General features: G+C 39.4%; 1 protein-coding gene across 2 annotated transcripts in view; it reads left to right on the forward strand.

Annotated features, from left to right (window-relative positions):
• The first annotated feature begins 951 nt into the window (after positions 1 to 951).
• Positions 952 to 13,407, forward strand: part of CBFB (core-binding factor subunit beta) — a 56,250-nt gene continuing 43,794 nt past the window's right edge. For both annotated transcript variants that reach the window (XM_039223427.1, XM_039223417.1), the window contains exons 1-3: positions 952 to 1,304; positions 1,519 to 1,605; positions 6,152 to 6,268. In XM_039223427.1, the coding sequence (XP_039079358.1) occupies positions 1,227 to 1,304; positions 1,519 to 1,605; positions 6,152 to 6,268 (282 nt within the window). In that variant the 5' untranslated portion in view covers positions 952 to 1,226. The remainder of the gene's footprint in view (positions 1,305 to 1,518; positions 1,606 to 6,151; positions 6,269 to 13,407) is intronic.

Genomic DNA, 13,407 nt, shown 5'->3' on the forward strand with positions numbered 1-13,407 from the left:
GAGTCAGATGCTTAACTGACCGACTCGCCCCAGTGTCCTGTATTTGCCATCTTTGTAGTAAGTTATTGTCTAGCTGGAATTTTAAGGATCCGAATTTATTGAGGACCAACTTTGAGTCAAGCTCTGCCATGAATCCCATGTTAGACTCTCTCCAGTTTGGGCTAAATAACTTGCCAATCTTTTTTAGGGTTTGATTGTACATTTGGGTAAATATATGGATGGGCTTTATGTTATACAGATAATTCAACTTTTCTTCGTTAGAAACTTAAATTTACTGAGTGCTCATTATATGTTAGACCTACATAAAGACTCTCAACACCAAAACTGAGAGCATGTGAGTGTCTGCATTTTGCGAGTAGGCAAAATGAGGCTTAGCGTCCAGGGCTTGTGTAAGGCCTGTGTAAGCAGTGGAGTGAGATCTCAGCTAAGGCCTGACTCCCATCAGCTCAGACCTTTCCACCATGATGCAGATTCAGTTGGATTGCTTCCTTTGTTTCCACCTTTAGACTTTGACAGGCATAGCCTACACCCCTCCCCGTCGGTTTTCGGACATCAAGTCCGCAAGGACTTAAGTTTCCTCACTCAAGTTCAGGTGATAATCTGGGGTCACTCCAAGCAGGTGAGGAGCCCCAAAGTTCCAAACCGTCGACAGAAAGGAACCGCGTGAAACGCTCCCTCTCTCCAAGGTCCAGGCAGCTGCCCGCAGAGCAGTTCCACACAGAGGAGCCCGCGGGCGGGCAGGAGTGTGAGGGCCGCACCTCTGGCAAAGCTCTGGCTCGCTGCAGTCAAGCCGCCCCGCAAGCGGGTGGGCGGCGCATGCGCGGCTCGGGTCGCAGAGTTGTGAATGGTGCGTTTTGTTTGCCGGAGTTTGGGGCGGGCGGGCGCGCGAGGAGGAGGGGTGGGGCCGACCGGGGCGGGGCGGACGGGCGGTCTTGCGAGGTGGGCGGCGAGAGGAAGTGGCGGCGGCGGCCGGGGGCGGCGAGTGCTGGGTCCGCGCGGGCGGTAGGCAACGGCTAAGGCGACGGCTACGGCGTGGGCTAGGCTCGAGCGGGCGGTGGCACCTCATACTCCCGGGAGCTGGAGCCCACGCGGGCGGGCGCCTGAAACAAAGGGAAACGAGAGTCAGGGCGCCGCGGGTGGGCGGTCAGTCGGTCAGCGCGGAGCCGGCCAGCGGGTGCCGCGCAAGCCCCGAGACCGGCCGGCCGGCACGGCCTCAGGGCGGGAAGATGCCGCGCGTCGTGCCTGACCAGAGAAGCAAGTTCGAGAACGAGGAGTTCTTCAGGAAGCTGAGCCGCGAATGCGAGGTGAGGCAAGCAGGCGGCGCGGAGGCCGCGGCGCGCCCCGAGTGGGCCCGGGCAGAGAAAAGTTTGGGTGGCGCGCCCGCGGAGGGGCAATCTCGCCCGGGCAGCCGCCTGCCCGCACACTCTGCTTGCCCTTATCTGCGCCGCGCGGGGCGGGCGGGCGCGCAGGCGGCTTCGCGGATTTGGCTCCTGATTTCGGGTCGTCTCTGCCTTGCAGATTAAGTACACGGGCTTCAGGGACCGGCCGCACGAGGAGCGCCAGGCGCGCTTCCAGAACGCCTGCCGCGACGGCCGCTCGGAAATCGTAAGTCGTCGGGGCAGGGGCGCCGGGGGCCCGGGGCGCGGGGACCGAGGCGCGCGCGGGTCACTTGTTGCTCGGGGGCCGCCGCGGCCCAGGCCGGTTCCGGACGGCGCCGCGGACGCCGCGGCTCCCGGAACTGAGCGGGCGCCGTCTCACTTCCTACTCGGGATTCAAAATGAGAAACCAGACACTGGCGGGCCGCGTCCTCGCGGGGAGACGCTTCCCTGTGGCCCTCTGCGGGTCGGTTATGTTTCCCAGGCGCGACTCGACGAACAGTTTGCCGCGTGTGGAACTCACACCGGAGCCCAACTGAACAAGGAAAGCTCATTGTACAGGCTGTGACACTGATGAAGGGGTTGGGGTATTTGTCACGAAGAAAACACCCTTTCGGAAAAAGAATTCGGCTTCATTCAAGGATCTGATTCCTGGGCGATAGTTTGTTTCTCAGACGCTAGATTTGAAGGTAAATCTGTAGGTGAAGCTGTTTCACCCTCAGTATAGCTGAGAATAAAATCTGTATGCCAGTTATCTATTGTCCCAATAAAGGGGAAAAAGCCTTAAAGAATGAGCCATCTTTTCTTAGAATGTTAAGCGTCGGGAGAATCAGAAACCATTGTCTTTTTTCAAACCTGAAAAACATTCCCTGTTTAGTGCTGCAGTTCCTAAAGAATTGCATGGATTTGTGAAACCCACAGTTGATCTTGAGGCCATATTTTAGGTGGTACATTTGGTGCTTTGCCTCCACCAAACCTTACTTTTGTGGGGGAAAAGAATTCAACTGTCTCATCTTTTGGTTTATCCTATTGGAGGTGCTAATGAGGAGGCAGTGAAGCAGCTGAAGAAAAGAGATCAATAATTAATTTTTTTTTTAAAAGTTGAAATACTGTAAAATGGAATCCGGTTATCTACTCTGAACTGGACTCATTGGGTTTGCAGAGACTTGAAGCTAAGGTGCAGTTTAAATTTGGGTTAGCAATAGGAAGACATAACTGAAACATTAACTTCTCCCATCTCCTTTAGAGAATATATTTTATTAAGATACAATTCTCATACCATACAATTCTCATACCTTTTCATCACCTAAATCAATTTTAAAGAATATTTCCCTATTTAAAGTGAAGGCTTTTTAGAATTTTATTACAGGTAATGTGAAAGATACTGGCTGAATTTCTTAGGAGCTCTAGAATATTTGGACATTAGTGCATGTCAGGAAAAAATCTCCAGCTTTTAGCCCACTTCCAAGTTTCTTGAGTAGTTATAATAATTATATGACTAAAATGTCTGAGACACATACTTTCTTTCGTTTTGGCATTGAACGGTAGAAGAATCATTCATTAGTTGTTCCAGTGATTATATCATCCTTTGTCTGGGTTTCCTTTTGCAAAAGGTGGATGGTATACCTAACCAATGGATTTCCTGGAGTTAATAGATGTAAGTGTGAAAGATACGGTACAAAGTACTGTCATGATTTTTTTAGAGCTGAGGTGTTTTTTTTGTAATACTAGTGAAGCATAGCTATTAGGGTATTTTCTGTCATATCAGAGACTTTATTGCATGTAATTATGAATTGGGAGTATAATTTAACCCATAATATATCTGAACTGCTGTATTATAATATTATAGAAGAATTATAGGTTGCTTGTATTTAGCACATATTTCTTCAAGGGATAAATCGAACAGATATTCTAGGCCTTCCTCTCTTCCAAATATCTGGTCTACAAATTTTAATAAGTTCTTAATATCTGACAAGTATTAAAAGTTAAAGGTAGATTGAATTCTGCATAAGATGTACACATAAGATAGAATACATGTCTTAATTTGTTGAATGATGTAACTGTTTGTATTTGGAAAGGAATTTTACATTCCCCCTCTTTCTAGTCCCCCCTCCCCTTTAATTCAGTATTCTCCACATTTAAATGGCAGGATCCCTAGAGGGTGGAGACCACGTTAATTCTGTGGTGTATACATTAATATACTCCCCTCTAAACAGGTACTCTGCATAATGTCTTTTGTATCATAGGTACTTGATTAATTGAATTTAGAGGTTACCTAGTATAATGTCTAAAATTTATCTTTTTATTTAGGAACAAGCTGTGGCTTTTATTTATTTGGCTGTGGAAAGTAGGTGTGGAAAAGGCATTATTTTGCCTCTGTTTTGACAGCAGCTATATATGGTAAAAATAGGCATAGTTTCCAAAACTATTACCAACCTCCCTCCCTTTTTCCTCTTTTAATTTTGAACATCTTAGTGTATCACCGAAGTTAATGAATTTATTTTGTATTTAGATGGATGTGATTATAACTCTAAAACTTACCTAGACTCCTTATCATAGCACTAATATAAAAGTGATTACGGGTGAGGGGTAGAATCTATTGGTCAAAGTCTGATTTATTCCCTTTAAGTTCTTTTTGTGATAAGTGTTGGAGAAGTATTCAATGCCAATGATTAATAAAAGAAAAGAATTCTTAGGACAGGTATGATAACGACTCTGACAGCAGTAAAAAATATACATTTTTAATCCTGAAGATGACAGGGTAAAGATGTGTTGGATTGGCACAAGGGATATTATTTTGTAATTTGTGAAACCTGTAAAATAATCATCAGGACAACCTGAAAATCTTTTATGTAGTCAATGGTAACCATTGTAGCATTTTTATGTTTTTGAACAGAATTTTCCTAGTTGTTATGTGTGCATAGATATTCCATTAAAAAGAGTTCTGTGGTCAAATAAATTCATGAAATGCTATTATAGAATGATCTGTTTTTACCACTTCTCTCTCAGAGAGAGGGATCTTGATGAGATAATGGGCATGAAGTGATGAAGCAGGAAATCTCTTCTCAGGTTGGTCTTCAGACAGGAGGTGAGGTAATAAGATCTGTAGACTTTCTTTACTTAGCACAGAGCTGATTTGGGATACACTGGGGGTGGAAGGATTTGTTACTAGGTGAATACTAAAGAAACATGCCTGGGGATTTTGATACAGGCATTCATTCATGGGCTGACTCTCTTACCTGCCTGCCACCACTCCACTCTGAGAATTTATTATCTGACACTGAAAAAGTTAGCTCTCTTACCCAGCTCCAAATGATTTCTCTAATATTACTTAGCAAATACTTAAATCACATTTACTTGGTGCTATGTAAGCACGTTACAAATATTAATTACTGGAGAAACTGAAGTATAACTAAGTAACTTGCTTCAAGTCATAGAACCTAGACAGTTTGACTTCTAGAGTCTGCTTTTTTTTTTAACTCTAGGTTCATTTCACTCCATTTGATTGTTTTTTAAACTTGGTTTTATTAATGGAGGAAGATTTTTTTTTTAAGGTTAATGTTGTAATATTGTTGTTTGTTCAGTTCCTATTAATGTAGAGTATTTGCCACAAGAAAGAGTATCCAGTTGATTAGGGAAATACCGTCAAAGATGTCTGTAGAGCAATAGCAATTAAGTTGACAGTTGTACCTGAAGTACCAATAATAGAAATAGAAAGAATAAATTTTTACCTCTAAAGAATCTAAACTAAATTCTCTGGGGTACTAGCAGGTAGCTGACTCAGCCAGTGGTTTTAAACAAATTGCCCCAAATTTGAACCCCTTGCTTTTTCAGATGAAGACTCTTTGGTTGGAAACACAAAGTATGTTGTAGAACTTTAATTAATTAGTAAAATAAAACAAAAATGTTCTCCCATTTCAACAAAGAAAGAAGAATTTATTTACATTTAGATGATGAAAAAATGTTTGGTTTTTTTCAAAATGCTTTTTATTTATTTCTTTCTCTCTGAATTTCTCTTGGGAAGAGGGACAACATTATTTCCGTTTTTTACTAGGAGGAAATATAAATTGCTTAGAGGCTACACAGACTACTTTATTGAAATGGTTTAGATAGTTCCATCTGTTGAACCATGCATCCAAATCTTATTATAAATATTAGATGAATATTCTTTTGTATAGTCCAATCCAGTTCTCCTGAATTTTAGAAAATGCATATTTTTTAAATCACCTAAGGTTTTAGAGAGATGAGAAGTTCTGTCACATCACATGCTAATGTATCTTTTATCAGAAGAGACCGTCGTGAGCATTTTTAACCTAAGCTTTAAAGCATAGTGTTTTATTGACCAAGGGAAATCAAGAGAAATTAAAATGTCTCATTTATACAACTTTAAATTGTGGAATGCTTTACAATTCAAAATGTTTAGATCTTCAGTGATTTTCCGCATTTAAAAATACTAGTTTTTAAATTCAAGGATGATGGCTTCTGGTTAGACATTAGCAATGCGAGATCCTAACGTCAGCAAAAAATGACCTGAAAGAAAGTATTGATTCCATGTCTGATTTTATATTTAAGCGGCCAATGGCAAATGTCCTCAAAATGGAATCAGATGTTTGTAACTTAATACTTAAGAAAAATGATGAGTGTGTGTTTTTTACTTTTAAGTATTCTCGGTGCTGCCTGGCTTAAGACAGAAACTGATGTAAAAATAAATGACTGCCTGCATAATTTATGTAATGTCCTGCTCCTGATCCTGTTTGTATTGATTTTTCTAAAAGGCTTTTGTGGCCACAGGAACCAATCTGTCTCTCCAGTTTTTTCCGGCCAGCTGGCAGGGAGAACAACGACAGACACCTAGCCGGGAGTATGTCGACTTAGAAAGAGAAGCAGGAAAGGTAGGAAACATTTCTTTGGAATTTGAAATGCTATGGATTGTTTTATTAGAGATTATCTGAAGATTTACAGTTTAATGGAGAGATCACAGGTGTGATTATACAGACATATGGTCAGATTTGTTTTCATGTTATAAGAATGTAGTACAATTTAAAAAATCGCTGTCAAATTTTTTATATGATTTTGTCACTGATTTCATGTACATAATATTCATCATAGAAACTTCTGGCTCTTAAAGAGAATAGTGTGCTTTCTCTCATTTAATTTTTAAAACTTAATTCCTTTAAAAGGGTTGATAGAAAATTTTTTGTTTTACGAATCTAGGTGACTGCCATGCTGTAAAAAAATAAAGTGAAGACAAACATGGGGAAAGGCTCTGTAGGCATAAAATTTAATAATATTTAGAAATACCTCATGGGCAGCTTTCTATTTCTGTTACTACTTCAAATTTAATTTTGGCAAGAACAGTGAAAACTTTAACTTGGAAATAATGTTTTTATTTTTAGGAAAAGCTGGGAAAAGAAATCAATGCCTTAAAATTTTTATGGTGGAAGTTTAGTTTGAAGCTATGAAATGTTTAAGCTGAGAGCTTTTAAGTTCTAATTTAAATGCATAACATTGTTTTGGTAAAATTTTAGTGAATAATATCTTGGATTGGTTCTTCGTTTAATGTAGAAGTTGACTCTTAATGAAATAAAATACTTAAAGAGAAATGTTTTTTGGCGTCATTTTATATTCAGTGTTTCTTGGATTTCCTTTCAGTGTGTTTCCATACCTGATTTTATCAACTTGCTCAATTTTCTAAGTGTCGTCATGAATAGCATAACCTGTCTCTTTATTTGCAAAACATAATGCATTTTGTAATTCAGAGATCTTTGTATATGTATTAGAAAAAAAATTTCTGGTTTTATGTATATATAATAAAAAATTTTTTGTTTTAATTTTATGAAATAAGGTTTGATTTTTTTTTTTTGTGGGTGATAAACCAACTAATCTTTGGAAAGGGAGAGGGAAAATAGATTACAGAATTTTTTAAATGAGTAATAAGTAATTTGCTTTCCTATGTATTAGCTTGTTTTGCTTGGAAGATTAAAAGCATATGTTCCAAGTTTAACTATCTGATAATTATTGTATAGAAGGAAGAAGTTGGGAAGTCATTGTAGGATTATTGCTTTTTTATCTGTTTTTGTGCAGGTAAGTGTAACTCAATGAAGAAGTTATATTTTCCTTGTTCAAAACACTTTTTTTAATGTTTCTTTATTTATTTTGAGAGAGAGCATAAGCAGGGGAGGGGCAGAGAGAGATAGGGAGAGAGGGAATCCCAAGCAAGCTCCACACTCAGTGTGGAGTCCTATGTGGGGTTTGATCTCACAACTGTGAGATCATGACCTGAGCCAAAATCAAGAGTCAGGCACTCAACTGACTGAGCCACTCAGGTGCCCCCAAAACACTTTTTGAATGTTTATTTAACATTGTAGCTCAGATACTACAGACAGAAGCCAAAAAAAGTTTTTCCTCACTTTTAATGCTAAACTATTTTAAACCCTTCAGAATGAACATCTCAGAGTTACCCATTTTTTCCAGTATTTAATAACTAATGGTGTTAACTCTACTGGAAAGTATGTTTGCTTAAATTAATTTAATGGTAACTGTTTACCAGATTGAAGACCACATTATTCTTGGACTTAAGCCATTGACATGTTTTCAGTTACATGACCAATAATAACAAAAATGTTTTATGACTGTTTTAGCATTTAGGGGATATGTTTTCAGATATACCTAGAAAATTGATAGAACTGGTGTAAGTTATCAGGAAACATATATTTTATTAATATTTGTTTTAGCAGTTTTTTTCTGTTAAAGAGCACATATCAGATATTTTCAGTTTTGCACGCATGTGGATCCTATTGCAGCTGCTCAAGTCAGCTGTTCTAGTGGAAAAGAAGCCATAGACAGTATGTAAACAAATGAGTGTGGCTGTGTTCCAAGAGTAGTAACAGTGGCAAATTCAGTATCTTTCCCTTAGAATTAAATCTATAAATGTTTATATGTAGATTATGTACTTTTTAAATATACTTTTCAGCACCTGTACTGCGCTTATAGGATCCAGAAGAAAAAACATGAGGTCACAAAAAAAACCAAATAAGAAACTACTAGTATATTGCTCCATTCCAGTGGGATAAAGTATACCAGTGAATTTAGAGAAAAGGTACTGACCCATATTTTCTCAACCATGGAGCTCAAACTTTGAGGTCTCTTATTTTTCCTACTCCTTTGTTATGGCCTCTCTCTGATAACAGTTAACTTTTAAATCTGTCCCCATAGGACTAGGACTAGAAGCAAAGAAAAATGGAAGGGATTTCCCCAAATGTTAATTATTTGACTCTCCTTCTTATATTGGATTGCAGATTAGTGTCTTTTCTTCTGCATACTCTCAGCCTTGTCACGTCCTCAAGCAGCTTAGTTCTCTTCCCATTCACACCCAACTTTGAGAAAACTGTGGTCAGGGCTTTGGAGTTAGGCATACTTGAGTTAAGTCCTGGCTTCATTTACTAACATACAGCTTTGCACAATTTATTTAACCTCTATGGTCCTCAGTTATAACATGAGGTTAATGCATACTTCCCAAGGTTGCCCTGGTGATTAAATGAAATAGTGTATATAAAGTACTTAGCCCAGTACCTGACAGAGGAGTTCATTCATTCAAAAGGTACTTGTTGAACATCTACCAGGCACCGTCCTAGGCACTGGAGACGCATCAGTGGACAAAACAAAGATCCTTACCTGGAGAGTGTTTTATGGAAGGAGTGTAGAATAGACAATATACATAATAAGTAAGTTATATAATATGTCACAAAGTGTTAAGTGCTCTGGAAAAAAAGGAAAAGTCAAATAGAATAAGGATGATCAATGAAAATTTTAAATAGAATGATCTGGATAAAGAAAGCCATATTTGAGCAGAGAGCTGAAGAAGGTTAGAGAATGATAAGCCATGCAGGTATCAGGAGAAAGATATTCCAGACAGAGGAGACAGTCACTGTAAAGGTCCTAGAGTGGGAGCGTATGTTTGATAAACAGCAGGCAACCCAGTGTGCCTGGAGTAGATTGTGCAAGGAGGAGGGTAATAGGAGATGAGAAGAGGGAAATAACAGGGAGCCAGTTTATGTGACCTTGAAATGGCATGGACTTTTATTCTGAGTGAAATGGGGAGCAATTTCAGGTTTTTGAGCAGATGAATGAAAGGATCTGCCTTAGGTTTTGAAAGGATATGGGTTAATAATAGGCTGTAGAGGGGCAAGAGCGAAGCAGGGAGACCAGTTTGGCTGTTGCAGTGATCTTGGCGAGAGGCTAGGGTAGTAGCAGTGGAGGTAGTGAGAAGCCATCATGGTCTGAATGTATTTTGCAGTAGAGCCAACAGGATTTGCTTATGGATCCGATGTGGGGTGTGAGAGTCAAGAAGGACTCCAGCGTTTTTGGCAGGAGCAACTGGGAGTATGGGATTGCTGTCATCTGAGATAGGAAAGGCTGTGGGTGGATCAGTTTTGAGGAGCAGTTTATGACATGTATGTTTGTGATAGTGGCTTGTTAATGCACTTCTGTTTTCTTACCACCCGCCCTTCTTAAGTTATGGCACAGCTTTTTCATAAGTGACCCTTCATCTGCTTATCCCAAGGATTCAGTGGCCTGTATAAGCAATTAACTTTATTGATAAATATACTTACCGTACAATAGAATGCACCCCTTTTAATTGTATAGATTTGAGTTTTAACAATCGTACACATCCATGTGAACACTATCCACAGTCAAGATAGTGTTTCAGTCACTGGCTCAGGGCTGGGACTGTGCAGTCTCTGAAGACAACTGAAGCTGAGGCATCTACTTTCAAGTTCATTCACATGACTGTTGGTAGGTGGCTTCACTTCCTGGTCATGTGCGCCTCTCCATAGAGAGAAAAGGAATGAAGTCACCCTGCTTTTTATGACCTATCTCCAGTTGGGTCTTATTCTGTTCGTTAGAAGGGAGTCACTAAGTCTAGCCCACGCTCAGCAGGGAAGCAGGAGTATTTATTCATGTACATGGGTGTGAATACCAGGAGAGTAGGGTCATAGGGGCTATCTTAGAGGCTGGCTACCGCAATATTCACTTAAATTGAATTCTGAAAATATTAGAATGTTAATAGGAAATGGAAGCCAGGTATTTTCTTTGATTTGAAATACGGCTTTGTGATTAAGAAAATGGGCTCAGCAAAATCAGTCCTTTTATTCATTCTTTCTGCTTTTGTGTTTGTAGGAATATTTTCAAACAAGGAGTCTTCAGTAAGGAAGGTCTGTTAATAGATAACTGACCATAAATAGGTACTTTATTTAAGATCAAATCGGAGCACACGAGTTTATACTGTCTTTGAAATATATTTAAAACTTTTGTACCCACGTGTCTAGCGAGCTGTCTACATTGGCTCTTAACAAGGGTCTTTCTTAGAAGGGATTTAAAATAATACACTCTAATGGAAAGAGCTGATTTAAATCAAAAGATAACCATAACTTTTTTACCTGTAAATGGGAACCAGAATGGCTGTCCTATTCATATACCTTATGTCAGGATTAAATGATGTACCAGAATATGTGAAAATGCCTTTTAAATTGTAAAGCCCTTTGGGGCGCCTGGGTGGCTTAGTCGGTTAAGCGTCTGACTTTCGCTTAGCATGATCTCGCGGTTCGTGGGTTCGAGCCCCGCGTCGGGCTCTGTGCTGACAGCCAGCTCAGAGCCTGGAGCCTGTTTCAGTCTGTGACTCCCTCTCTCTCCGACCCTCCCCTGCTCACACTGTCTCTCTCTCTCTTTCCTAGAAATAAATAAAAACATTTAAAATAAATAAATAAATAAATTTTAAAGCCCTATGCAAAATTAGGCTATCTGATGATTTTATAGGGTGAAATTATGGTTACTTTAATTATGGAGATTCAGTGCTATCATGTGCCTTAGGTCAGCTTCACTTGTAGCTATACAGTTTTGGAACACCATATCTTTCCCAAGTGGTCCATCCTGGTGTACTATAAACCCTGTTAGCCAGAATGTTTGTAATTTTTCCTTAATCTAAACTGCTTTTCTCTAATGTCACTTTAAGAAGACAAAAGCAACCAATCAGAATTTAAGTCATTCTTAGTTAAATTTTCGTAGGCCAAGCAAATTCCAGTTCCTTTGATCTTTCCTCTTAGGACCCATTTTCAATTACTTTTTATTTCAAACAAATGCAAATGATTATGGTTCACCATAAGTTATTAGTCTTGAATGGTCAGATTAATGGTTTTTGCATGCTTTCTGTAATTTATAAAGTCTCATTGGGGTTTTAAGTTAATTATTTTATATGCTTACTACATGATCCTAGTTTTTAAGTAGAAAGATAAAAGGTATGAAAAATATTTTATAAACTGAAAAAAATAAACTATACAGTGCTACTGTTTACCTTTTTTTTCTATGGAAATTGAATATACTATCCAGTGTTACTACATTGGCCCCAGTACAGTTGTTTTATTTCTATTTACAACTTCTGATTTTATTTGATAGTCAAATAACATTACTAGCAGAAATTGAGAACTATTTATGAAGTATATGTCATTAGAGCAGGTGCTTTAAGAAATTTTGTTTTATTTTTTTCCACTCTGAACTGTTGTACTTAAAAATCCTTTATTTTCATGAGCATGAGTAAAGCAAAATTTAACAGCATTTGATTAATGAATGAGGACAGACTCTTGTTTTAAATGCTGTTTCCAAAGGTCTGTGACTCTGCTGCTTCTGAAGCATTTTGCTTACTTGCCTGCAGGATCTTTGTCCCAAAATAAATATTGTGTCTGTTTATATACCATCCACAATTTGGCAAAGTTTAGAGGACTCCTTGATGTTAGCTTTGAGAAATCCCTATTCAAGCTCAGCAAGTTCCTTCTCCTCAGACAGCCTAGTCACTCCAAATAAAAGATAGCTGTGGTAAAGCTTTGGAATGTGATTTTCCCCAAGAGAAATTGACACAACTTTTTCAACTAGTTTGTCAAATCCAGATTTTAAGTATCTATTTCTATTTAAGATATGAAGAATATTTTCTAGCATTTAGTTATCAGCAATTTAGTGCATTGGAATAAGTAATCTGTTTGTTTTATTATTTATTTATTTTCAAAAATATTTTATTTATATTTGAGAGAGAGAGAGAGACAGCATGAGCAGGGGAGGGTCAGAGAGAGAGGGAGATACAGACTCTGAAGCAGGCTCCAGGCTCTGAGCTAGCTGTCAGCACAGAGCCGGATGCCGGGCTCGAACCCACGAACCGTGAGATCATGACCTGAGCTGAAGTCAGACGCTTAACCGACTGAGCCACCCAGGCCCTCCTAATCTGTTTGTTTTAAAGCTGACTTCAGGGGCTCCTGGGTGGCTCAGTTGGTTAAGGGTCCAACTTTGGCTCAGGTCCTAATCTCAAGGTTTGTGAGTTCAAGGCCCAAGTAGGGCTCTGTGCTGATGGCTCAGAGCCTGGAACCTGCTTTGGATTCTGTGTCTCCCGCCTCTCTGCCCCTCCCATGTGCTGTCTCTCAATAATAAGTAAATGTTAAAAAAAAATAATAATAAAAGAAAAGCTGACTTCCATGTATTTATTTTTATTATTGTATTTTTTTTTATCATAAGTATACCCTTTAATCCCCATCATCTATTTCACCCATCCCCCCGCCCTCTCCCCTCTGAGAACCATCAGTTTGTTTTCTATAGTTAAGAATTCTGTAGTTAAGAATTTGTTTCTTGGTCTGTCTGGTTTATTAAAGTATATTTTAAGTATACTATAATATTTTAATAACTGAATTGTAAAAGTTAGAATTGGCAGCCTTACACTTAAATTTTTAAAGACAAGTTTTTAATTTTTAAATCCAAGAGAGTTGACTGACTTCATGCATAAACACAATGGCTTAAAAATTAGGATGCCTGGGGCACCTGGGTGGCTCAGTCAGTTAACCATCCGACTCTTGATTTCAGCTCAGGTCATGATCTCACAGTTCGTGGGATTGAGCCTCCCATCGAGCTCTGCACTGACAGCGTGGAGCTTGCTTGAGATTATCTCCCTCTCTCTGACCCTTCTCCTCTCATGCTCTTTCTTTTTCTCTCTTTC

The sequence above is a fragment of the Hyaena hyaena genome, unplaced genomic scaffold (assembly GCF_003009895.1).
Source record: "Hyaena hyaena isolate Hyena2069 unplaced genomic scaffold, ASM300989v1 scaffold_18, whole genome shotgun sequence".
In the NCBI taxonomy this organism is placed as follows: Eukaryota; Metazoa; Chordata; class Mammalia; order Carnivora; family Hyaenidae; genus Hyaena; species Hyaena hyaena.